The 24,723-nt window shown below is 45.8% G+C and overlaps 1 protein-coding gene across 12 annotated transcripts in view; it reads right to left on the bottom strand.

Annotated features, from left to right (window-relative positions):
- TENM4 (teneurin transmembrane protein 4) overlaps positions 1-24,723 on the bottom strand; it is a 720,654-nt gene that overhangs the window by 88,498 nt on the left and 607,433 nt on the right. For 10 of the 12 annotated variants that reach the window (XM_084773614.1, XM_084773618.1, XM_084773621.1 and 7 more), the window contains 2 exons: positions 18,253-18,279; positions 10,886-11,032 (listed from right to left, as the gene is read on the bottom strand). In XM_084773614.1, coding sequence (XP_084629740.1) covers positions 10,886-11,032; positions 18,253-18,279 — 174 coding nt within the window. The remainder of the gene's footprint in view (positions 1-10,885; positions 11,033-18,252; positions 18,280-24,723) is intronic. The other 2 variants (XM_084773619.1, XM_084773620.1) reach the window with 1 other exon arrangement.

Here is a 24,723-nt window from a genome sequence, read left to right as displayed (position 1 = left end):
GGTTCTCATCGACAACTGTATTAGGTTGATGAAGATGACAAATGACAGTGATGTCAGGCCAGGCATTGTGCTAAATACTTTATAAGGAATGATGGCCTTCCTCCTACCCATTCTGTGAGGTAGCCACTGTCATCGTTGTCAGTTCAGAGAGAAGGAACCACAGGTCAGAAGTGGTAAAGTTGACTTAGTGACGGTCATAGAGGTATTCTGTAAAGAAGCTGAGGATTTGAACTCAGTTCTATCTGACGCATGAAGTGTTCTTTTTTTTTTCTCCTTTATTAATTTATTCTTGTTACATCTCAATGGTTATCCCATCCCTTGTATCCTCCCATTCTTCCCTCCCTCCCATTTTCCCCTTATTCCCCTCCCCTATGACTGTTCCTGAGGGGGATTACCTCCCCCTGTATATGTTCATAGGGTATCAAGTCTCTTCTTGGTAACCTGCTGTCCTTCCTCTGAGTGCCACCAGGTCTCCCCCTCCAGGGGACATGGTCAAAGGTGAGGCACCAGAGTGTGTGAGAAAGTAATATCCCACTCTCCACTCTACTGTGGAGAGTGTTCTGTCCATTGTCTAGATCTGGGTAGGGGTTTAAGGTTTACCGCCTGTATTGTCCTTGGCTGGTGCCTTAGTTTGAGCGGGACCCCTGTGCCCAAATCTGCCTATCATAATATTCTACTTGTAGGCTTCTAGGACCCTCTGGATCCTTCTACTTTGCCATTCTCCCCTGATTCTCTCATCTAGAGTCCCACTAGAATGTCCTCCCCTCTGTCTCAGTTTCCTGGTAAGTGAAGGCTTTCGTGGGCCATGCCCCTTGGGCTAATATGCAGATATAAGTGAGTATATACCATTTGAGTCTTTCTGCTTCTGGGTTAACTTACTCATTATGGTCATTTCTAGCTCAATCCATTTATCCACAAATTTCGGGAATTCCTTGTTTTTAATAGCTGAATAGTATTCCATAGTGTATATGTACCACAGTTTCTTTATCCATTCTTCTATTGAGGGGCACTTAGGCTGTTTCCATGTTCTGGCTATTATGAATAAGGCTGCTATGAACATGCTTGCAGTGTTCTTTGATTACTCTCAGGAACTAGTTTTTTAAAGTGAGGGGACAGGAACGTAGGAATCCTATGGAAGCAATGCCCTATCATGCCATGCTCAGTGGCAGAATGCATAGTGCTTAAGATAATTTCTCTCCAGCCAGACAGCCAAACCCCACTCCCACATGGGTTGTGTGACTCTGTCCAAGTTGCTAATGCCTCTAAACCAGAGTCTGCAAACCTTTAGCTATGCATAATGACGGAGAAAGGAAGACACTTCATCCTTTAGCCTCATGAATCTGCCCCCATTGCCAGGCACGAGGCTCCCTTTGGGTATCCCTGTGACAATGAAACAGATTGTCTAGAAAAGTTGTAGACTGACAATCTGTCTCCAAGCCTGGGATACAGCATGCATGCTCTACAGTGAAACATATGTCATACCTTAGGCATTTTATTTAGGATTGTGCCTTGCATGAGTTCTGGAAAATTCTCCTATAAACTGGGAATGTACCTTTCTTCAGGGTACTCATAAAAGCTTAAAGGGGCCTTCTCCTATTTCATGCCCTTCAACCTCTCCATTTCTGTCTTTTTTATTTGTGTCCCACTCTGATATATTTCCTTAGACTTCTATTCTACTTCACTTATTTTTCCTTCATTTGTGTCTGGTCTGCTGTTTAATTTGTCCCTCGGGTCATTAATTTAAATGACTGTACTTTAAGATTTGTAGATGGTCTCTTTGGAACTTTTCAAAATCTGCCTCTTTTGGTTTTTTTTTCTTTCCTCCTGATGGTAGATTGTTCCATCCTTATTTTAAGCATCAGTTTATCTCTGTAGTTATATAAAAGCTTATTTATGGTATGATCTGTCTTGGATTAAGTCCTTGGGAGTGGCAATCCTTTCGTATGCCATAGTTGTTCACCCCAGCCTGTGGTCAGCCATTTCCTGCCTATTCTAGAATTTTCACTGGGGTCCCCCATGGCTAGTTAAGCCCCAAGCGCAACTTCTGGTGACTTCTGCCTGCCGTGCCAGGGTACCACTCGTCCAGGACTGCTCTTTTAGTGGGTGTCTTAGCTTGGCATTTGTACTCTGGTATGCAAGATTAGGTCAGGACCCTCATGGCATAAGCTCTGTCTCTCACAGATGTTTCCTTCTGTTCCCTCGCCCTAAGACTGAGAAATGCCTCCATGCCACCCTTTCTGCTTTAGCAGGCACATGTTTTAGGGCCAGCCTCTCAGCATTCCCGTTTTCTCTGTGGTGTCAGCAGCAATGCCCCACTGTGAACATGCCCTGTCACAATGAGTGTGTCATGACGTGTCATGCCAGCTGCCCTGGCTTTCAGTTTCATCTTATTTCTGAGTTCCAGGGCTCCCCTGTCCCCACTTCCTCCATTGCTGAGTTTTAAAGGTAAATTGTTATATCTTGTAGTCAGTAGGGTGCTATGCTGACCTACTTGGGCAGTTTGCTGGAAATAAATGTCCTAACAAGAGCTTTGATCTTTTTGCCTCCATCTGTTAACCTACTTCACAGAGATGCTGTGAGATCAGCGGGAGGTGAGGGGAGGTTCCCATGGAAGGACCCAGCCAAGGACAGCTACTAGTGGATTCTGACAAGTGCTTCCCATCAGCAAGTATCCTGGTATCCTGGCAACCAGTTGCCATTTGTCGAGCCCCGGTCTCTTCCTCTGCGTACATTCCAGGCAGGATTCTGGGTACAGTGTGACCTTAGAGGACTGGAATGGGTAAATCCAGCCATGGTGACACATGTAAGTTAAGGTATTGGAGCTCTCAGGGGCCTTTCAAACGAGTGACTATGAAATGGAGATACCACAGAAACCGTACTCCAACCAGAAACTTCGGGACTGTGGAATTGTTCAGTGTGTGCACGGCGGGTTAGTGATTGATGCCAGGCCAGAATTTCTGCCTGCCTGTGCCTTGTTAGGCTGATGTCTCTTCCTTGTACTTTTGACAAATATTTGCTGAGCAGTAAATGTGGGCAACTCTTCCACCATCTTATTTAAGGGACTATGAATGGGCCCCTCAAACTTCACCTTCAAAGCTGCATTATATAAGACCAGCATTTGGGCAGCCCCTCTCCCCCCTTTTTAAAAAAAAGAGTGGCAGCTTTATGTATGCCTGCTCCACAGTGTTTGTGTGTACATGTGTGTATACATATGTGTGTATGCACGTGTGTATACATGGGTGTACATGTATGCATATGTGTGAGTATACGTGTGTGTGTGTGTGCTCCTTAACAACTCAATTTTCTCAGGCATAGATGATAAATTTTAGAAGATGTGTATGATAAGGAGATTGTCATGCTTTGGGACAGAAAAGTAAATTTTGAAAAGGAAAAAATATGACTCTGTGATTTTGAGAACTCTCTGGTTTGCAAGTTTCTGTATTTTCTGAGTACTTCCTGACTCATTTAACTATGTATTGCAAATGAGTTGGTGGATTTGTTAACTGTCTATGTTTCATATATTTATATTTTCCTTTACAGGTCCTCATTTTATCACAGAAGGAAAGTCAGTCAAACAGAGAGAATTACCCTCAATGTCCTTCAAAGGTTCAGCAAAACTCTCCTGACTTAAGAACTAAACTTTGGGGAAAGGTTTTTTTTTTTTCCTCTAGAAACTTACTTGTTTTTGAGCTTGAGATAGTGTAGAGAAATGGAAGAAAGCCGGGCATGGTGGTGCATGCCTTTAATCCCAGCACTCGGGAGGCAGAGGCAGGTGGATCACCGTGAGTTCGAGGCCAGCCTGGTCTACAAAGCAAGTCCAGGACAGCCAAGGCTACACAGAGAGACCCTGTCTTGAAAAACAAACAAACACACAGACAAATTAAAAAAGAAAGAAAGAAAGAAAGAAAGAAAGAAAGAAAAGAAAAAAAGAAAGAAATGGAAGAAAATGTGAAAACTATGTTTTGGGTTCCTAGAGGGGGAGGAACATGGCAGTGCCAGATCTAAGAATGACCTCAGATGAAGAATGGAGGGCAAAGCAAGAAAAGAGAAGCATGGCTAAAAGAAAGGCCAAATCAGGCTAAGGAGTGGGGGAGCCCAGGGTCTCTGGGATAATATATGACACTTTCTGACAGGATCATGTACTTCTGACCCTTTAACTACTGTGCCCACTTCCAGCTGTGGGTCTGTGCCTGCCCTGCAGGTAGGTGTCAGCTGCTGTGCAGAGCTGGGAGAAGGGAGACAGTGAGCCTGGCAGCTGACTCCTCAGCCCATGCACTTCACAGGACAGCGCTGCAGTGTGCCGCGAAAGCCCATGGGCAGAGGCTGGCCAGCTTCTTGGGATCCTCCAGAGATCAGCAGTGGCTGGAAAGGAGGAAGCTATCAAGTGAAGGCTTCCTGTCTTCCCCTTGCACGGGGGACACCTGGAGCTTACACAGGCTGGCACATGGACATGAGTGAAGCCCTCTGCTGGCTGCATGGGTCTTCTGTGAGAACAGTATCCTAAGGACCAGATTGGAAATGGCTTCCCTTTGCTATGTGACCCCAACAACTGCTGTCCCTGATTGGGCACTCGACAGGAAGTCTCTTTCTGTCCTGTCAAGATCCTCCTTGGTAAAAGGATGAAGCAGCCTGCCTGATGGTCACATCCTGGCATCCACATGCCACCGGCTGTCTTCACCAGGCCTAGCTAGCCTGTTGTGAGTTCTACTAACATTAATGGCTGAGCTAATTTTTCATCTTTACAAATGAGGGTATTGGTTTGTAGTTGGGGGAGGGTGGTAATTTACCTAATGTACACTGCCAGTGAAGCTGGGAATTCGGCCCCTCATCTTCCTCCATACATGGATGCTAACGAACCATTTCCACAATCTACATCTGTTTATATCAGTGTTTCAGGTGTTCTGGTTGCCCCTCATCCTCATGTCCATTCCACAGGGACAGGAAATGGCCTACTTATCTCTGCATCTCTGAGGTACAGCACCTTGCCCACGTAAGCCTCATGCTCACCGTGGAAAGGAACAGATGCGTGGATGACTCAGCGCGGCTCTCAGATCTAACAGATCAGTTTGGTCAGGCCCATCGGGGGGGGGGGGGGTGGGAGCTGTGACCAAAACCATGTAAGAGGAGCTTGTCCTTCTCATGGACCGGCTGCTCAGGGGCTTGTGGAGATTCCCAAGGTGGGGAGGGACCCACCTCAGCCAAGGTGGGCTGTACCCTAAGAGAGAATGCTTAAATGTAGACTAGGTTTGCCAAGAGTAAGCCGTTTATGGTGGCTGTTTTAGGGTTTCCTTAAGCTGGTGCTCAGCTCATCAGTCTCTCTGCCAGGTCGCATCGGCTAACTTCATCTTACTGTGGTGGGCAGTCTCTGCCACTGTACTGCTTGCAAGCTGCGAGCAGCCCTGGGGGAGGCCCTGGGGTGAGAGGGAAGAGTGTGCCCCCTCTTTCTGTACGCATCCCAGAGAAGTTTTTGTCATTCGCTGTAATGAATTCCGTGCCTTCTTTCAAAAGGGCTTGTGAAATCTTTATCTGCTCCTCGGAACACAAGATTTTTAAAGGTCAATTTCTCTCTTGTCTCTTATCACGAGAAGCGTGGTTTTGAGATAGGGCTGGAGGGCGACCAGATTGTGGGGCTTTGTGTGAATGCTCCGTCCCCACAGTGGGAGATGGGGTGTAGGGGGAGGAGGAAGGACCGAGAGCTTTGTTCTCAGTTTTCTTGAAATTTCTCCTGGGCTGTCTCTGTCTGTTTGGGCCTTGCCACCCATGATTGTCTTTCGTGGGGCCAAGAGCATCAAAGAGATTATAATATATTGAAGCTGCTTAGAGGAGCTTTATCAAAAAGGATCTGGCTGTTTAAATTCCAGTGGAGTTTTTGATTCTGGCATCTTCTTTACAGACTTTATAGCTCCTGTCTAGTCTGGCTCTCCTGCTGATGCACTGTGTGAGGCTGGGTAACTTCCTTTCTCTCGGACTCAGTGTCCTTGTATGTAAATGTCTCTGTCCATGAGCTTGTTAGGGGAAGCTTTGAAAACAATACATATGTGGGCTTTTTATCTACGAATGTGTAATTGTTTGGAATAGATTATTTTTCAAGACCAGGTCTTACTTAGTAGCCCATGTTGGCCTTGAACTTGTGAGCTCTCTTGCCTCAGTCTCCCAGTTATTGGTGTGAATTAGAATTATTGTTGTTAGAATTATTGGTGTGAATCACTATACCAGCTTGGAATACAGATTTTAATAAAAAAAGAAAAAATAGTCAAAAATACACCAATATATATAAAAAAATACTACACCTGTATGCGAAAAGATAGATAGAATAAAACTTCACAGAGAGCAAAATTTTAGTGAAAAATGGTTATATATAAATATATATTTTACGATAAACATGATCCTCTGTGATTTCATGGAGAAAGGACCAGGAAGAGAGCTGACATTTAGAAATGACAAGTTGAGTACCTCACCTGAAGTAACACAAGAGGAGCCTGGGATCTGAACCCAGGGGATGTGGGCTTCATCTTTGTGTTACATTGCCTAATCATAGGCACTTTAAAGTCACAACCTGTGGTTTTTACTGTGATCTTGCAAGAGAGGCACCATTTCCTTAGATGACAGCTACTCTGCATTGGTGGACCACTGTTTCACCATCTTTGAAGTGTGTGTGTGTGTGTGTGTGTGTGTGTGTGTGTGTGTGTGATGCGTTCTCATAGATGGCCACTGTGTGTCATTAGAGAAGATGTGTGTGATAGCATTTCATGAAGGACTTTGCATAGGGTAAGATAAAGAAGGCAGTCAACAGCATCAGCAACTGAGACACACAGAGGAACTGGTGCTCCGTGAGTGTCAGGGCCCCCCGGTGCTTGCCCCTCTGGGCCCTCTCAGTACTCTGGGGTGAAATCTGAGGCATTCTAGATGCATTGAGCAACCCCACAGAGGCTCATGAGCCCAGCTGCTTCCTAGTCACATTCAGGATGCTTTCTAGTTTTCAATTCAGGCAACAAACTACGCGTGAATACAAACCAAACCAATAGCCCTGCTCCCAATTCAAACATATTGCGTAACATTTTTTTTTTTGGGGTCTCACAGATTAAAAACACTGCAATAGCATTCTTAATGAGCCTTTGAATTCAAGTTGAATTTGGAAAAGATTGCTTTAAGCCTAAGAAGTTGGGGGTGGGGTGGACGAGGAGAAAATGGGAGTTCTCAGGTAGCTTGCAGTGCCTTGGTGGTTCGTTGACAAGGGAGCCAGGTCTGAGGTCTGGGTATAGAGAAAAGCTATAATGCAGCCAGGCCTCAGAGGCATTGGCAGACTGTTCCTAGGCGGGGCAGTGATCTGGGGCAGAACAACAGCTAAGCCTTTGTGTCCTTCTCCAAGGGATATGGCGAGGGACATCAACACCTCTTTCCTCACAGCGTTGCCGCATGAGTGCACCACTGAGCTACGAGCTGTCAAATGACATCGGAGTTCTCCCATGCTCTAGAAGGCCCCGTGGCATTTCTCCAGGGCCTCTTCAGGCCTGGGTAAACAAATCCCACATTTTGGGTGGGGGGAAAACTCTCTAAGAGGAGGAGTAGGAGTATTCTAGATGGACAAGGTCACATGCAGAGGCGGGAACCTGGAGTCCGAGTCTAGGCCAAGATATATATATACTGACATATATATGAGGCCACACATCTGGGTTCCTCTTTCCTTATCCATGCCGTGCAGGGGAGGAGAAAGGAGCTAAGCTTTCTTCTAGTCCCGACTCAACACTAAGCTCTGGTAATTTCTCCTTCAAGCCACTGAGTCCTTTCAGCCCCTCGGTGGGTGTCTTGCACTCTCTCCCTGGAGCCTGAATTGCTTCCTAGCATTATGCTGCATGCCCTGCCTGGCTGACACGAAGGCGCTTATTTCATTCTGCTTCCATTAGGTTTAGCCATTCGGGTAACAGGTTTTTCTTTCCCCCCAAATGGCTGTGAGCTTTGTGAGGGAGGGAGACTGGGCCGTGCTCACCTTAGATTCCACCACCCCCCACCACCACCCCAGAAGAGACTGTGGTGTCTTGTCAACAGCAGGAGCCAAGAATATGTGTGCTTGGGCTGAAGGGAAAATAGCCCAGTGCAAAATATGCCCTATGTGTGTGCTCCTTGCACAGTGACCCTGCTTTCTCGTCTACCAAATTGTCTCTGCATGGGCAAGACCAAGAGACAAAGGCCAGTGAAGATAATCTCTGCCCCTTCTGGTCCTGTAGTTTATTTTATCCACGCCACCTTGCAAAGTAGGGACCCTCTGAGCCTTCTTCTGAACTCTCCCAATAGATAGAAAGCTCACTGAACTTATGAACTTAGAGGCTTCCAAAGTGAGGCATGCCCTCACTCCACAGTCGAGAGCCAAATGCCAAAGAGGTATCCTCCTGACATGGTTGCATTTCCGGTTGTGATGACCTATGGGAGGTCTTCTTGGCTGAAACTGCATCGTAGTTCCCTCTGAGGCATTCGACAATCTCAGACAAGTGCCTGGATGTTCTGTGATGGTGGAGGGGGGGGGGACCCACAGACAGACTCCAGACACCCCCACTTCCTCTCTCTCTCTAGATGATACACTGTGCATGTACAGAGATGGCCAGGTTCATTTCTGAAGCCCCTCGAGCCAGGGCCTGGTGCAGCGCAGATGCTCGGTGAGCATTTGTGGAGCGAAGGAATGAACTCACAGCACAGCTTTTTGGAAGTCTTTGCCGCAAAGTACGTACAATCTCATTTTGCTCTGTAATATGCTTCAAAAAAAAATGTACGAGGCATGTTCTCCCGCGATTGGGGATTTTCTGGTTGTTCTCTTTTGCTTTCTGGGGGCTCATGGCTCGGAGCAGCTGGAGAAGGCTCCATTTCCCCAGGGCTGGATCATTTCCTATGACATGGGGCTTGGGGCTACTGTGGGGCCAGGTTTTCTGTGAACACCATGGTTTTTCGGTGCTGGCTGTCTCTGAAGCATGGTGACCAGGGTGTATAGTCTGGTACTGCATTTTATGGAGAGGAACGAACAAGCCCATGTCTGTAGCCTGTTCTCGCATATGTGCATGTGGGGGACCATGTGTTCTCTGAACATCGCAAAGGTGTTTAGTTCCTTATCTGCCCAGATGTTCCACAGCTGTTTGAAAGCTTCAGCCAAGACCTTGGACTCTGGGGAAGGGAATGAATGACTTCCCAGTGTGGGCTCCTCTCCTTTTTCTTTCTTGTCCACGAATGTTACTGTTTATCCCTGGCCTTGCAGCCACATAGACAAAACACCATGGGATGCTGAGGGTGTGATATAGACAAGGGATGGTGACCACTTTCCCACAGACTGAGCCTTAGTACCCTTACTCACTTTGCCCAGCAATTTTCTATGTGGCCTCTTGAGAACAAAACACTCCTTCCTTCCCTAGTATCATCTTCCTGATAAATGTTTTCCCTGTCCCACAACTAACCCTAACCCTGCAGTAGCACCTTGCATAATCCATTTACGCTCAGCCTTGGGCCTGTCTCCTTCCTGTGAGTTTCTGGAGAGTGGACAGGACTTAAGCATCTCTGGTCCTGGAGGACCTGGTCCTCCGTAGGAGTCTCTGCATGTTTGGGCAGGTGAAAGATGCCAGGTTTTAGCGTGATTAAGGGACATGCCAATACTATTGGATTTCGGGGGACACACACCTCTGCTTGGGGATCAAGGCCCCCGTGGGCACCTTGTTGATATTTGTTCTCATAGACCTAGTCTGGAGTTATCTGTATGGCTGCCTTCCAGATTTGGGCAGTGGAGAAAGACTACAGGGTGGCTCGGACAAACCTCAGTGCTCTTACAGCAGCTGTTCTGGGATTCCCGAGCCACTGTAGCCAAACAATTCGGAGAGACCACAAGATTACACACTTGGCCCTTTGATCCTTAATGGTTTGAGGTTGTAGGGACATTCTAGGTAGGACGTTCCCAAAAAGAAGGATGCCGAGTTTCTAGTTCACCAGGTTCTAACATTGTGCAGCACACTAGGAAGTCCCTGGGTTTGAATTGGAGAGCTGCTTAGATGTGTCAGCTGCCAGCATTAGAAAGATATTTTTTTTTTGTTTTCATATCTGTCTTTTTTGTTTTTCTGGTAACTCCCTGAGGTTGGTTGAACCAGATTCTTCCAGGCGGAAATGTGGAGTGTGTTAGGGTTGCCTTTATGCAAGTTTACATAATAGAGACACAAAAGCTAACTTTATGGTTGATATAAAGACTTGAGGAATCTTCATGGATAGACTGCCTCATTTTATAATCGAGGAGAGTACGGCTCAGAGAAACCCAGTGCCATGCCTATGAAGGCACGAGGAGTTAAAGCCACAGCTGGAATTAACTCGAGTTTTCACCGAGTTAACAAATATTCCATAAGATGAATGCCTCTTTCCTTGGGCTTTGACTCCCCAGCACTTAAAAAAAAATGCAGATCAAAGACAGATTTTATTATACACCCACATGGATGGGAGAGTGTGAGGGCAAATGTCCCTTGGTGTCTCCTCCAGATCAGAGGAGAGACCTAGATCCATGTACATGAGCCTCCCCACTGGAGGAACAACCTCCACGGCACCTGGGATACAGAAGAGGAACACTTCCTCTAACCCTGGCCAGGCAACCGTCCCACCAAGGAGTTTACTGAGGCCACATCTCCATGCCTTCTCTCTATTGGCCAATAGAATTAATTTCATTTAATCGACATCATTTTAATGAACCAAAGTGCTGCAACTAGCAATAGCACCCATTCCCTAGGTCACCCATGCAGTCTTCTGTGCCCTAAGGTCCTCTCACTGTGGACTAGGATGTTGGTGCCCTGCCAACCCAGCAATGTCCACCCCTTTCTCTCTGTCTCCTATGCCTGGAACTGCCCGGAGTTCACAGGTGCCAGATCCCTACCTCCATCGTTGTCTTTGCTGTCTCCACAGGCAGTTTCCATGGATGTGTCACAACCAGCTCCTCTCCAGCCCAGCTGGCAGACACAGTGCCAACCATTCAGGTCCAGGGTACATCTGCCATTTCCATTGCACAATCCAGGACAGCCCTCTGCAAGACAAAGCAGAGGGTCAAGCACTGGCGCCCAACAGCAGCTGCTATCTCTGCACGGTACCTGCTGCCTATATGATGATGCTTTCAAACCCACCATTCTCAGCATCCTGGGAGACAGGGTACCATCACAAACAATCTTCGCTTTACGGAGAAGGCAGGAAAGACTCAGAAGCGGTAGAGGCAGGCCTGGAACCCCCTGCCATCTCCAACACCTCCTCCCGTTTCGCATAAGTGATCAGGGTTTTGGAGCTGAAGGTATTAGATCAAGCCTGCCAGAGTCTGACCAGGGAAGTCTCCCATCCATCCTTGATCTTTGCTCACTCTCCTGTGCTTGGTCACCTTGTCTCTTGGCCTACAAACTCACAGAGATCCTCCTGCCTCTGCTTCTTGAGTGCTGGGATTAAGGGTGTGTACTACCATGTTTGGCTTAGAGGTATACTTTTATTTATTTATTTATTTTTGTGTTTTTAGTTCTTTCAACTAAGTCAACTTTAGTGGACCTTAAGCTTTTTATTTATTTGGTCTTATTTTCTTTTAAACAGTGGTCTTTGCTTGGAGAAAGAGGGCTTAGATTTTTTTTTTTTTTAGTACCGTTGTGTTTACACTACACTTTGAAAGAGGCTCTCTATCAGAGTAGCTCAGGAGACTGTCACAACATAAGCAAGCTGGTCTCAAGTACAAAGGCAGGTCCGAGCAGGCCATCCTGCTTCCAAAGTTGCTCAGCTCTGTATCTATCCGCTGTCACTTGCTAAGCGTCTTCTGTGGGCTAGCCACAAGCATAGACATGGATGATGCCTAGCTGTCTTCTGGAGGAGCGGGCATCCTGACACAAGGGTAACAAAAGCTGACCTGTGAAGTGCCAAATGGGGACCTGAACCACAGAGCGGGAACTAGGCACAGCCATGGCTATCTGAGAAGATGTGGATGACCTAACCAAGAAGAACAGGACAGTACTTAGACCCCATTACTTCTGCTCTGACTCCATGGTAAGGTGGAGGTCTTTTAGTACTAGTCGAGTACACTTACGAAGTTTTATTAGTACCTTTTCAAACCCTGCAGTTTGTGCTCAGAAGGTTAACAACTACTGACGTGCAAGACTCATGACCTGAGTATCATCCTAGGATGGAAAAAGAGAACTGATTTCTAAAAATTGTCCTCTGACCTCCACACTTGTGTCATGGTACGTACAAGTCCTGCATGCTTTGGTACACACACACACACACACACACACACACACACACACACACACACACACACACAGAGAGAGAGAGAGAGAGAGAGAGAGAGAGAGAGAGAGAGAGAGAGAGAGAGGGAGAGAGAGAGACAGGGAGAGATTTATGTTTAAGAAAATGTTAAATTTCCCAGCTCACTTTAGCTTCTATTTTTTTTTTTCATTTGAATACTTTTCATTTCTATTCTTTGACTCTAGTCCTTATTTTTCCATAGTGGCCAAATGTCTTCTCTGTGTGGCTATCAAACTATGCCATTCCTGGCTCCCTTCCCTTCTCTGCTCCAGCATAGTCTCCAGGGAAAGCATGGCTGTGAATAAACTTCCTAAGCCAGAAAGATTGGCTTGTTTTACTATGATGGGCTGCAGACACTTATACATTTGACCGTGAACTAAATATTCTGCAATGAAATTAGGGAAAATGAACCTATTACCTTCTGGGGGGTTGTTTTTCTTTCTTTTTCTTTCTTTCTTTCTTTCTTTTTTTCTTTCTTTCTTTCTTTTCTTTTCTTTTTTTTTTTGAGACAGGGTCTTATGTAGCCCATGTTGACTTCACACTTGCTATACAATTGATGATCTTGAACTTCTTGTCTTCCTGATCCCCCCTCCTAAGTGCTGGAATTACAGGTGTGTGCCACCACATCCTGTTTATGTGGTGACAGTGATTGAGGCCCAAGCTTCCTGCATGCCTTATCAGCTGAGCTATCCAAATATGTGACTTATTATTTATAGAAGGGACAATAAGTGTGACTGTGGTTGTCTACTGCCAGACCTGGCACACATAGACACTCACGAACAGCTCGTCAATCAGAACCTGGGAATAGTGTTTCAAATACTTTAAAAATACATATTAAAATTAGCACACAAAGATTAAATACCATTATGGCTCAGGGGCTTTCAATAGTTGACTCTTATTCCAGCTAAATACACATGTTTATTTCCACTTGAGATGATCAATGGCACTGCCGACAAGTCAATACAGCCACTGTCCTTGACACTCAAGGGAAGAAACACTGGTTGCATGTGTCCTCAGAATTCAGTAGGGGACCACACAGAAAGTTTGGTAGTAAACATAGAGTGTGTTTGGGGGGCTACCAGAGTGGCTATCCTCAAAACTGATCAAGGAGAAAACTGGGTGCCAGGAGCAGTGGGTAGTGTGCAGGTGATCGTTCCGTGTTCTGACTAAGCCACTGAGATCAGTCACCTGGTGTTTGTCTCAACCTCTCCTGCCTTTCCTTTAGTCTCACTTAAATTTGTGTTCACCTAGCCAGGGACTGCTATTAATTAGACCACTTATATTGGGATTAATCTTAGAGGAAGAAAGGTGAACGCTTTACTGTGTGTGTGTGTGTGTGTGTGTGTGAGAGAGAGAGAGAGAGAGAGAGAGAGAGAGAGAGGGAACACACAAAATTAAAAAAAGAATTTTACAGATTTTCTGAGAAGTTTAGTTTCACATCATTAGTCTCAAGTTTTGAATTGAGGAAGGAGACATGTTTTATAGTGGTGGGTACTCTGAAGCTGGGCAAACTTCAACTTAGATCTTAATACTGTCACTGGATTTTCCGTCTGTGGGAAGACTACCAAATTAACTCTGAACCTCAGTTTTCATATCTGTATATATGAAAGAGGCAGTGAAAGGATTAAATGACATGGTATATGCTACTCAACCCAGTAAGCATGGGAGCTGGCTGCTAGCACCGAAAGGGGGGGGCACTTAGTATATAAGAGCCATTAATATTAGAGTAGTTTAAACTCTGTATAATTTCACCAAGATCTGCACTCACTGGGGAGGAACCCTTTGCTGCTCCAAACTGTGTCATTGCTTAGGCCTCATGTGTACTAAACTTTCTGAAGTGAAGAGGTACCCCAGTGGCACGGTCGTGGGGTCACCATGCCATACGGCTTCCCTCCCATGCTGTCCTTCTTCTGTGACAGTTAATACTGCAATTAGTGCGACGGTCTCACTCCCTCTGTTACAAAGCAGACTCCAGAAAGGAAACTTGGGGTTTCGCCCAGGGCCTTCACACAGCATGTGCTCACCATGCACTGGCTGAAGTGAATCAACAGGCAAGACAGAATTGGGTTCTCCTACCTTCCCTGTCTTGGCCTCAGTTTCCTGATGTATAACATAAATGATCCATCAGGGGCTTCTAGCAAAACTGACTCCACGAAGGTCAGAACATCACATTCGATCAATTAGTTAATAAATGTAACACATTTCTTTATCACCTTCTAGATGCCAGACTTTGTGTTAATTGACGGGCAGAGGGAGGGTACCTTTTGCCTGCATTTTCTGTTCTGTGTTTCTACACCTCGCTGTGTCTCTGGAAAGATTTAAAAAAAAATTTTTTTTTTTGAAACAGGGTTTCAAAATAGATTTCAAAACACGGTTTTACTATGTGGCCCAGGATGACCTTGAGGTTGTGATCCAGCTAACTCAGCCTTCCAAAGTGCTGGGATAACAAGTCTGTGCATCCACAATCTGTTGGGTCTTAAGATTCTCAACACCCATTCTCATAAGGAAGTCTAGGACGGACTGGTGGTACAGGGGCCTCACAAGCTTCCGGGACTGGATGGGGGACTCGGTTGGCAGACTGTTTGCCTAGCGACTACTGTCTAATCTGGGTGCAATTCCTGTTCGTGAGAGGTAGAAGAAGGAGGATGAGGAGTCTAAGTCGTTTTCAGCTGTACAGAGACTTCCAGATAAACCCGGGCTAATGACTCCATCTCAAACAACAACAACCAACAAACATCTGTCAAGTAAGTCAGAAAACATTTCCGTTCTTATCTTAGTCCCACTGAATGGTAATAACTGTACTACAAAAAAAAAAAAAAAAAAAAACCCTGCTTATTTGATTTTCAGAGCATTTTTCATCTTGTCCTCAGAACTCATTTCACCCCCGCATTGCTGTAACAGCCTCTTCCACGGCACCCCTCTTGGCTTCTTGTGAATTCCTGTGTACACAACTCCATGCTGCTCAGAGGCGCCCAGGGGAGGGAAGCTCTTTATATGGGACCCCAGGGACACTTTATACACAGTCAGTTTCTTCAGATGAGTCACTCTCCACCCTGAGGACCTGTGGCCTCTCTGGTTTCTGAGGGGCCTTAGAATTCCTGGGAGTGGAGTAAGGCTCACACTTTACTGTACAACTCGCCTCTGTACAACTCCCCCCATTAGGCAGAGGGAGAAAGCCTCCTCCAGGGTGACTTGCTGACTTTCTTAAAGCAATATGCCCATCCTTCCCTGTGGCAGAAGCTCATTAATTCTACAAACCCTGAAACTCATCAATAATTCAGAGAGCCTGAGTGACATTAACAATCCCCTATGGAAGGGCTCACACCAGGCATTTGCTGGAGCCAAAATAATGTAGCCTTAAGATTTAGAGAAAGGCTAAGCTTTTCAAAGGAAACGATGCCCTTTAAGTGACGAGGGACCACTTCATCTCAATACCCCCCTTGCAGCTGGGCAACATCAGTAAGGGCCAGGAGCCGTTCAGAATCTTGCAGAGGAGCAAGAGGCTGTGCGGCGTGCCTCCCACCTTCCAAATGTCCTTTGCCCTGTGTCTGGTCTTCTAGCACTTCTTTTCCATCCCTGCATTCACCTCCCTGCACAAGATCAACGTCTTTTCTCACCCAGATGACATCACTAGTCTAACTTGCTCCTAGTACTCTCCCCCAATTCCTCTTTCACAAAATGGCTTAGTGGGAGCCTTCCAAACCACAATGCCTGCCATCTTGCGCTTTAAAAAACCTTCAGTAGCTCTCTTTGACCTTATGTCCAGTTCCGCCATCTGCAAGCCCCCGCCTAGTATGGTGCGGTCTCCTTCCTAAGACATTAGCCCTTATCACACTTGATAGGGTTTTCTCGACTAAAGAGCAGAGCAGGTGGTTTGGGAAGCAAGCAGCTTGCTTCCCAGGAAGGACACACTGGGCCCTTGTGATTTGGATGTAACATATTGGAAATTATGAAACATTCTTGATGACTTATGACAGTATAAAACGTTGGAAGGCCAGATCTGACCAGTTAGTCCAAAGCTTTGGCCTCACTACGTCCCAGAAGTGTATCTGGGATGAGCCACTAAACTCTCTCCACCTCAGCCTCCCTTTTCAACAAAATGGGCAGCATTAAATCTGTTTCCTTTGGGAAAAAAAAATTAACAGTACTCAAGACTCATGGCCATAAAAATTTCCTCACAGTAGGGTGCAGTCCACTGAATAATGAGTCCATTATGAGGCTTCGTCTACATTTTGATGGTGACAGTGCATGAGTCCCAGGCGGATGCTGAGAGACATATATTTCCAGCTGAGATGATTTTATTCTCAGCAAAGGCCAGTGTGTTAAAGTCAAGGAACCTTGTTTCCTACCAATTTAGCTGGGTCCTAGTAATACATGTGTTGTAGTGGCCAGGTTGACCCAGCTGAAAAGCATTTAGTCTGTTATTGATCCCTGTTGTTTGAACGGGAACTGTCCCCAGGGACTCATGTGTTTGAACACGTGCTACCCAGCTGTTTGGGAAGGTGGTGCAACCTCATAGGAGGAAAGTGGATCACTGGGGTTTGGAGCCTCGCTCTACTTCCTGTCTATTCTCCACTTCCTGACTGCTGACGTAATGTGGTCAGCTGCCCCATGATCCCGCTGCCACATTTCCATCGTGATAGACAGTATCCCCTCAAACCGTCCACGGAAAAAAACGCCTTTCTCTCTTAAGTTGCTTAAGATAGGGATTTATTTGGTCATGGCAACAACAAAAGTAGTAAGGTCCCCCAAACCTTTTCCCTAGATTGCTGTTCTCCCTACAAAAAACCAATTTACCCTTTCCTATTACAGTTTCAGATGTTAACTCCAGCTCACAGAGTCCGCCAAGTGAAGGGAGAGAATATGAAAACAACGCGGTGCAACTTAAATGCAGCGAGCGGCATTCCTGCCCGTGCACTAGGGCTTGGTAGTCATTGCTTCACAGCATCCTTGAGTGGACCTTGTGAGGCGGACGTGCCACCATGCTCATTTTACAGATACATGTGTCATAGTGAAGCGACCTGCTCAAGGTCACCCTGGCTATCAAGTGCAGGAGCAGATTCAATCCAAGATCTCATTACAGTGTAAGTGTCCCTGACCAATGAGCGCATGTATTGTGCCGGGGACTGTGTTTAGACCCAAGGATTAAAAGCTATGACATGATGCTTCTCCTTATGAAGTGCTAGGTCTTTTAAAAGTCTCAATCTGAGCCTTATTCTTACAGCTATGAGATCTCTGTGGAGAATTAGACATCACTTAAGCCACATAAATGTTCCCAACATTACAAATTGTTTTGCCATTAGGGGTTCCTCTTCAAAGAACAAACTTACCAAAGCCAGGCCTTCTCTGTAAAGGAAAACAGACAGCAAGCAATAGACCAAACCACTCCCCAGGGCTTCAGTCTACTTCTTGTTTCCAGGGCCTGGCATGTGTACCTAGCACACAGTGGATGCTCCACGTGTGGCTGTTGCGTGGAGAAACACAACAGTAATGGAGGAGTCCTCAATAATGTTTTTGTTTTTCTTGCTCTTGAGCCTCTTCCTTTTTTTTTCAGGCCACCCAGGCTGGTTCCCAGTGTCTGAATTCTGATGGGCCAGAAGCCATAATGAATGGGTGAGGTGACATGAGGTGGGGTGGAGAGGGTGAGAGGCATAGTGGGGGAGGGGCGCAGGGGTGACAGAAGGATAACAACACAATGGTAATGTCATAGACAGATCCGAGTAACTTGGGCAAAGAACAACATTCTAGGTCTATGCAATACTCTGTGACCCGCCCGCCCCCCCAAAACCCACCCTCATTAAGTAATGGATACTGCGACAAAGTGGGGAGAAGGGGGGGGAGTGGGGGTGGCAGCATATAGACACTGGCATGCTAATGGTGCGTAGATATACATTTTTATATGCCCATTTCTTCTTTTATTCTCACACACAAACACAGACACAAAGACAACAGGAACATAGAGGAAGACCGTACCTTTAACTACCCTATCCAGATAGTGAGCTTGGGAGATAAAAGACAGGACATTTAAGGTAGGACCAAGGAAGCGCAGTACTGCCTGCCATGTAACCATGCCAAGTGTTAAGGAGACACTAGGGGAGGGGGCGGGGAAGTCAGGGCGATATCCAACGTTTGGGACAGAACCTCTGCCATGGTGGGAAAAACAAAACCAAAGACAAAATGACATGGGATAGAAGGAAGGGGAGCGAGCACATTCTCCACGAAGAGCCAGGAGGGGTGGTTGACTCATTCTAGGACCCAGGCATTTGGAAATGTGATCACGGACACAGAGGACACGTGGGAAAGGGCTACGGGAGAAGCAAGTCTGGGAAGCTGCACAAGTGGCCACAGTCCTGCTCCGTCAGGTTCATTAAAGTCTGTGGGAAATTACAGCTAACCCCAGGGCTGCCCAGAGCAGTGGTCAGCCTCCCTCAAGGGGAAGCAGCTAGAACTGACAAGACAAGCTCTTGAGAGAAATTAGAGGTTAGAGATATGTGGATTTTGCATCATTTTGTATATACGAGGGTGCTAGGTTAAGGCTTTGGTTGAATACATTGCTAACTTGTCTATTTACATGTTTAAATATGTTTACACGGACTCAAAGGCAGAATGTTGAGTGTGCCAAGTAAGATGTAGCCCTACTTTGTGCATCTTACGAAGGATGTGAGGCACATGTTGATGGGCGCCACTCTGAAAAGTAGGAAAAGGGAAGGGAAACCTGGCCACTTCTTAACTCAAAAGACAGAATGATGCATGCTTGGTTTTCCAATGGAGGGGCTATTTGTGCTATATGACAATTTAAGGTCTTACCTACTGCGAGGATGTGTGCCAAACATTGCTCTGATACATAAACCCAGTGTGTACATATGACATATGTGTCTGAATGCTCAGAACAAGGGCTGGTCTCTTCGGTCCCAGCCCACATCAGTAATATGTCCCACCTTCCTCATCTGGGCTGTAGAAGAGGCTTCCATTTCCAGCTTCTCTATGCCTCTTTTCCCTGTGTTCTCATACAAGCCAGGCAGGGTGGTGGTAGGGGTTTCTAAAGCAACCAATGCCTCCAGCTAGGCTGTACCCTATCCTCAGCTTGACTTCAAATGAAACACAAAAGTCCTTGGGACAGGACTGAACTGTAATAGAGAGGCTGTATCTGGAAGCCACAGGACTGTATAAACTGCAAGAGCATTTTTTCCTCACTTCATAAAAGAGATATATAGGTGCTATTGTTATCTATCTATCTATCTATCTATCTATCTATCTATCTATCTATCATCTATCTATTATCTATCTATCTATCTATCATCTATCTATCTATCTATCTATCTATCTATCTATCTATCTATCTATTATCTATCTATCTATCTATTATCTATCTATCTATCATCTATCTATCTATCATCTATCTATCTATCTATCATCTATCTATCTATCTATCTATCTATCTATCTATCTATCATGAGATGGCAAACATAGGGACCATTCAAACTTAAAAAATGAGCTATGGGGAGAGACCATGTTAAAAACAGCCAGGAGGTCTCTGGCCAAGAGAGGATTTCACTGGTTTTTGGTTCATCTATTTCTTTGGTTGCATACAGAACTTAATCGTCTGAATGTGCAAAGCAGTCTGAAATTCTGTAGCTGTCACCTCGTGTGGGGTCCCAGAGTTCTGACATCAGGGAGCAAAGGCATGCAGGATGTCCTGGCTCTGGTGGCTTTCTTTGCTTTCAAATATTTGAAGGATCCTAATCATCCATTTTTCTAACAACTCTAAACCCTGTGACAGGATGTGCCCCATAAGCTGTGATTTCCCTCCCAAAGATGGTGAGGGTAGAAGATGCCCCGATCCTGGGATCCACAGGGCCACCACTGTGTAGCTAGCTCATGCTTTGAAAGAGTTTGATGGACAGAGAAAATTCTGGATTGTCTCCAGACTCAATGGCAGCTACTGAAGATTATATATACTCCACAGGATAAGCTTCTGAAAGACAGGGCTCACTTCAGAGAGCTCTCTCTTTGAATGCCATTTTATTTCCAACGACTGTATAATAATACTGATCTCCATTGAGTACAAATACTTGAATACCTTTTAAAAATACTTGCTAATATCTCCAGACCACAAGTGGGAACTGAAGCCAGCAGAAGTGACTGAGACGGCTCAGGCTGTATTCGTAGTGTGGGTTTTCGGTAGGCAAGTGTGGCATTTAAAATTTCAAATCCTGAGTCCAGAAACCAAAAGTCCTTTGCTACAAAGACACCACAAATCACACGGGATCCAAAAGCTTATACACTAGTCATGGCCAAGTCCAAGCATTCTCTGGGAATGGAACACAACTTCTTTATCTTGGGCTGTTGAAAGTGGAAGTGACATGTGGGTTTTTGAAGCCTAATACTGTTTAATTAGAAAAGACAAATTCAGAAGCTCACACTGTTATTGCTTGAACAACTTGACATGAATGTTCTCGAACACCACCATTTGAAGTCCACAACAGTAAGGAATTTGGGGATGATGGCAAACCCATAAGCTTGTGCTATGGAAGGTGGTTCAAGAGTTCATGGAATCTCTGTGTCTTTCCACTCATGGATTCAGGATAAAGGTGGTGGTGCCATCATCACCATCATCACCATCACCATCATCAGCAGCAGCATCATTACCATCATCATCATCTTCACCATCACCATTATCATCATCATCATCATCAGCAGCAGCAGCAGCAGCATCTTCCCTCATAGGCTGCAGTCATTTCCTTGATGTTGAACAAATGTTTCTTAAGCTTTTGCTATCTCCCTGACAATGAGATGACAGAGAAATTGGCATCACAGAGCCAATGTCAGTAGGTCCTGGGGGTGGCTTTAGGTCTCTGGCATTTCTGGGACCATTCATTGGAAGATGTGTTTTTTCACTCATCTGGACCTGCAGGGCTTTCTAAGAGTTCCCATCACAACAGCAGTCCAGGAGCTCTGGGGCCTCTTCTCCCTCCCCAGGAGTCTTGGGTGACAATTAACACTTGTATCACTAGTTCATAAGACAGATGAAGTAGAGATAATCACAGCAGTGGTGCTAAGGCGGTTATAGTCACTTGAACTTCTTTTGGGAAGATATCAACTACCAATGTGATGTTCTTGTTAAGATCCAACATTTAAATGCATGCTCTTCTTTTTTTTTAATTTTTCCTCTGAATGTGGGACTGTTGGATGAATAGTCAGTGCTTCCCTTTTCTTCTACCTCCCCACCTTTCCCACATGTGCTGAAATCTCCCAGAGACACCAGTGTTCATACTCAGACTTTGATAGCTCCAGTTGGATCCATGTGTTCAATTTCTCTTTCTCACTCTGTCCTGTCCTGTCCTGTCCTGTCCTGTCTTGTCCATCCTGTCTGGTGTCAGGTCCTGTTGTGAGAGCTTTTGAGTCTGGGTAGTGTAGGGTCATCACCCAGCTGCTGACACCTTCCAAGTGACTTCTGAGCCCTTGTTGAAGGACAATCTGATTATGTAGTGAAACCAAGAACTACCATTCAAAAGTGGACAAAGTGCTTCAGGACATTCTGTGGTTTGCTTTAAAATTCTTCTTCCTCGTGAGGTCTGCTTTTGCTCACTCAAGTGATTGCATCATCAGGGTGTTATTTTGATCTTTACTCCCCGAAGAGGCTTTTGTTTAGGTATCAGGATTTATGTGATTGGACAGCTCTCCCGAAGCTCAGTAAATAATTCTGAACGTCTGGCATCTCCCGCAATCACAGCTTTGGGGTCAAGGTTGGATTTTATAAATGAAATCAGAGGCTGGCATTTCCCACACATGCTTTGAGGTTTCGTAGAAGAGGGGCACTGAGGTGAATAAAATAATCACCGTAGAATTGATGCAAAATGTTAGTGTTTTCAAAGACAGGAAAAAAAAATTAAACACCTTTTTAAATTTAATAATGATTTTCAGCTTTTCCAAAGAAATTGGAGGTCAAGCCTTGGACTTATGGGACCCATAACACTCCTGGAATAGAAGTCTAAAAACACACTTTTGATGACTGTGTGCGGACCATATATCTGAGGAATAGAATCAAGTCAATCCATCTCACCTTAGCTTCTAGACTAGAAAAACATAGCCCTATATATGCAAATGAGTGTTGTATATGCAAATGAGGGCCACATATGCAAATGAAAACAGTATTGAGAGCCCAAAAATAAAATGAGAGTATCCTTCTTTTTTTCTTTTTTTTTTGGGGGGGGGGAGGGTGGGGGCACAATTCCAAGTGAGCCACTTCTGGAATGATGGGCACGCTGTTGTGTGGGTGGTGGAGAAGAGCGTTGGAAGTCTGTTATTACTGGTGACAGCTGCACACTCTGTGATTCACTGGGGGAGAAACTGCCCCAAGCAACCATGTGGTTTTCCCAGGGTGCTTTCACCAGAGATCCATCCTCTAGGCGCTAAAAGTGGATGATACCTCACAGGAGGCATGGGAAGGGGAGGGGATCCATGGGGAGCAGCCTTACAAATAATTAAAAAAAAAAAAAAGAATACCATCATTAAGATGCCGTTGACACATTGCCTCTTCTTCAGAAAAACCAACCTTTGAGCTAAAACACGCAGCTTCCTTGAGAGAAACGGGAACCAAGTTCTCTAAAGGTGGCATGTAATGTCTACTATAGTAGACATTCCGCTCTGGGAAGTGTTGCCTGGGTAAAGGGTTATTCTGCCGGACTTGGCTTGAGGAGACCAGAGTTAGCTTGGTCTTTAACTGTTTCCTTCCTGCCTGCGGTGGTAAGGTAAAGTCATTCCTTCCTGTTTGTGGGAGAGCAGACTTGTGTAAACAGACCCTCTGCTGCATGGAGTCACCTGAATAAGTGTCAAGGTGCCAGCTTCTTCTCGGGGCTGGGAGAGAGCTGGGGTGCAGGGCGGTGAACTGATGACAAGAAAACCCTGAATGCTTTCCGCCTCTAACTTCTTACGGCAGTGCCCTCTTCCCCCACCCCCACGATGCTCACGGGGAGTGATTTTTAAAAAGGACCTCTTCTCACCGTTTCAACAAGGGAAGGGGGTACCCATCATCGGCTCTCTAACTTGAGCCCCCGTCTCCTTCTATCCTACAAGGCCACTGAAGTGTTCCTTCAACACGAGGGGGTTGGGTTTCTCACAGGGATGCAGCTGGCCACAGCAGAGACCCAAAGAGAGGAGGGAGCCATGCAGGGAAATTACACAAGGACAATGAAAATGCTCATCACACAATGAGAGAACAGGATTCCAAGCCCAAGGTCCTTTCATCTGAACCACTGTGACTAGCCCATGACCTCTTCTGTGTCCTACATGGCATTTGTTCATTATTATTATTATTATTATTATTATTATTATTATTATTATTATTATTATTATTATTTTATATTTATGACTATCACCCTTCCTCTTCTGCTACACATGTTTACCTTGGTGTATTTCTTATCTGCATCCAGAGAAGAACCTATTCTTAAAAGGTGACAACAGGGCGGGCAGGGGAGGTAGAAAGAAAGGCAGGGATTCTTGGTGCCAAAATAAACAGGGCCTTCTTAAAGCCAGTCTGGTGAATAGCTCCTGCACATGTAGCCCAGCCTCCCGTGGCCGGGACATAAGTCCTCTGAGCTGAGACGAAGGGAGAACTTCCCTCCACCCTGTCATTTGACTCGGGTGACAAGCCTTGTCCTATAAAAGGCAGGTACTTTTTGGAATTTAGTAAAGCAACCTCGGAAGGGGGACAAACTGCACTTCTCCTTCTGTCCAATACTGTTTGTTTCTTTAAAAAAAAAAAGTGTGTGCACAGGATGTGGTGCTGCACGCCTTTAATCCCAGCGCTCAGGACGCAGAGGCAGGGCAACCATTGTGCATCCAGGGCCGTAGGAAAGCCCTGGGTGTCACCACCATTCACCTCATTTAAGTCAGGGTCTCTCATTCGCCTTGAGCTCACTAATTAGACTACGCTGTCAGCCAGCGAGCTCCAGAGATCCTTTTGCTTCCACCACTCCAGTGCATGGGCCACCACACCTCGCGGACAAGGGTTCTTGGGGACCGAACCCGGGTCCTGAGGCTTGCCAGCATGATTCTTTCTTTAAGTGGGACTGGACTGGACCGCTGGGGTTAAGAGGCTGAAGAGTTAGGCTGTCCTCAGAGTAAAGGAGAGAAGGAAGCAGAGGCCCTTCAGAGAAGCAGCCTCACCTTTCGGTAAGGGAATTCCAAGACAGACCTATAGCAGGATGCCATTGTCATACAGAAGTTGTCAAGCAGCATACAGCGAGAGAGGATGGTAGAGCCGGCTAGGGGGAGAGAAAGCAGCATCAACCAGTAGGAAGGGGCTATGTGAGGCAAAGAGGAGGGGACTCAGATCTACTAGACAAACAAGGCCTGAGCTGGATGCCATCTGCAAGGACTGTAGAGCAAACAGCTGGGAAGGGAAAAAAAAAAGAGCAAGCTTCTAATTCATGTTTTAAAAAG

Source organism: Acomys minous, assembly GCF_964271855.1.
Source record: "Acomys minous genome assembly, chromosome: 2".
NCBI classification, from domain to species: Eukaryota; Metazoa; Chordata; class Mammalia; order Rodentia; family Muridae; genus Acomys; species Acomys minous.
Note: the sequence above shows the minus strand (reverse complement) of the source record. Positions and strands in the feature narration are given on the sequence as shown.